We start from the raw sequence: 2425 nt of genomic DNA on the forward strand, positions 1-2425 counted from the left end.
GGTTATAGTAAAATAATTTGATATTGTTGTTAATGTATTTTTAATAATTGATCAAAGTCAAAAAAATTGACTTAGAATAAAAAAAAAAACGCCTTACATTTTAGAATCGAAACCAACACTCATCAGTCATCAGCTAATTGGGGCTAGCAAATCAAATCAGGTGCTTGCATTGTTCTCCCCGTCAGCTGGTAAAACGCGCAGCATTGTTGCGTTTGTTTTTCTTTTCTTTAATTTTCTGAAACAACTAGCATTGCGTTTCTGTGCAGAGTGAACGCATGACTCCGTTTCAGGTCACCCGCAGTACGTGGCCCAAGGACACCTGGCCAGTCGTGCGATCGCGCCGTGGCGTGCCACGGAAAAGAACCAAACTAATTGAACCCGGGGCCGAGCACGTCGTCCTTTTCCAACTCGGTTGAACTCAGCCGTGGTCGACATCGATTTTGGCGCACGCCTGCTGCGACCTGCGAGAGGACGATCGCCGTCACGTAGCCGGACGCTACAACCAGGCCGGAAATCATCGACGGGCGACGGAAATCTAGCTAGCGGCCGGCGGCCGGTCAGCCGCTGTGAGCTCGGGCTGCTCGGCCTCTCTGCTGCTGTCTCTCGCAAAGCTTAGTTTCGTGCATGGACAACATGGTCGATGGGCGATGGCCGATGGGGCCATGGGGGTGCGCGTCGACGTCTAGTCAGCGCGCGCGAGTGTCTCGTACTCGTAGAACTACTGCCGTCCAGTTTAATGCCTCGGCAGCATAGCGGTGAAAGAAATTTTACTGTCGTTTACTCGCTTGCATCACCGTGTGTGTCAGGCTGGCAACGACGCAGCGTTTAATTTGTTTTGTGCAACGGATGTTAACGTCTCGGTCAAGCCCTGAATGAAGAAGCAAGGTTGTCTGCAATCGTCGTACAAAATATCGTCCATGCTGGTACAGCGCAACCGAAGATTGATCGTGGAAGGGATCGACCTAAGTTGTGTGTTTTATTTGATATATATATATATCTTTGTTTCCAGAATTAATCCGAAATCATAGATTAGCAACCTGTCAAGGATAGATGCTTGTCCACTAGAATTGCACAAATAATATCACTTCAGTTTCTGCACGTACGTATAACACTGTTACACAACTTACATACGTTCTTTATTCGTCGACGACATTAACAAGGCACTTAACATACACCACGGTACCAGTTCACACATCACAAAAGCATACAGCGCGCGAAATATATAACACCACACAGCACAGCATTCACACGTCGCACGATGATACACTTGCGCTCCCGCACCTCAGAACTCGAGCACACCGACGGCGTCCATGACGTCGGGCTGCAACAGCATTTGGATCTCCAGCGGCAGTTGCAGGGGCGGCGGAGTCGGCGCCAGCGGCGTGACTGGCATCTGCTGCGTGCCGCCGTACAGCTGCACGAGGTGGTCGGGCACGCCAGGCACGTCGAGCGGCACGCCGGCCACGCCGCCGAGCAGGCGGAGCTGGGAGTTCGCCAGCAGGAGCGCGGCGCACAGCTGGCGCGCGTGCGCCGCGAGCACGCGGTTCTCCTGCTCCAGCGCGCGGCCCCGCCGCAGGGCGCCGCCGACGCCGGCGCGCATCGCCTCGTTCTCGCGCCGCAGGCGCTCCGCCTCCGCCGCCAGGTCGTCCACGTGCTGCTGCCGCTTCATGCGGGACTTGCGCGCCGACAGCCGGTTCGAGGTCATGCGGTTGCGCCGCCGCTCCTCCTCGGTGGCCGCCGCGGCGTGGCGGACCACCCCCTGCTGCGGCGCCGCCGCAGGAACCATCTTACTACGGAAGGAAATGAAGAACTTGCCTGCTTGGAAGTTGGAACAGTGCCGCTTCTAGTTGAATGATCGGGTGTGGAAGCGTGCGCTAGGAGAGGCACGGAACTTAGCAGCAAAGCAGGAGAGGGCCGGGAGAAGAACTGGACGGGATCATGGAACAGGAACGAGAACTAATTATTGACAATGTTTTTGTAACGAACAAAGCTTCGATTCTGAATCAAACCAAAGCTTTGTTCGGAAAGTCAGGGGAGGCCGATCAGGAGATCACGTAGAGGAAGTAGAGCAGCACGATGGAGAGGGAGTGGAGGTAGCAGAAGTGGTGGCTGACCTCCGTGATCGACATGGACGCGGGAGCTTGGCGAAGGAACAAGAGCAGAGATTACAGAACCTGAGGGGAACGAGCAACCGAAGGTACTTAGCTAGCTGAAGTGATGCATTCGGGGAGAGGAGGAGGCATGGCGCGCTCTACCAGCTTCCAGTGAACCAAGAACACAGCACTCAACTAGGGAGGAGAGAAGACTGCAGGAGCTGAAAGGGGGTGGGGGTGGGGGGGGGTGGGGGGGGGGGGGGGACACCATATGCTTCTACATGGACCTGTTCAACTGGGGGGGCCTTGTATCTGTCGACGTATCTCCATCC

The 2425-nt window shown here is 55.1% G+C and overlaps 1 protein-coding gene across 1 annotated transcript; it reads right to left on the bottom strand.

Annotated features, from left to right (window-relative positions):
* Positions 1–1099: 1099 nt before the first annotated feature.
* Positions 1100–2321, bottom strand: LOC101773120 (bZIP transcription factor 53). Its single transcript, XM_022823564.1, has one exon. The coding sequence runs from the start codon at positions 1784–1786 to the stop codon at positions 1283–1285; it is 504 nt and encodes a 167-aa protein (XP_022679299.1). The 5' UTR covers positions 1787–2321; the 3' UTR covers positions 1100–1282.
* Between the last annotated feature and the right edge of the window lie 104 nt (positions 2322–2425).

This window comes from Setaria italica, chromosome IX, assembly GCF_000263155.2.
Source record: "Setaria italica strain Yugu1 chromosome IX, Setaria_italica_v2.0, whole genome shotgun sequence".
Lineage (NCBI taxonomy): Eukaryota > Viridiplantae > Streptophyta > Magnoliopsida > Poales > Poaceae > Setaria > Setaria italica.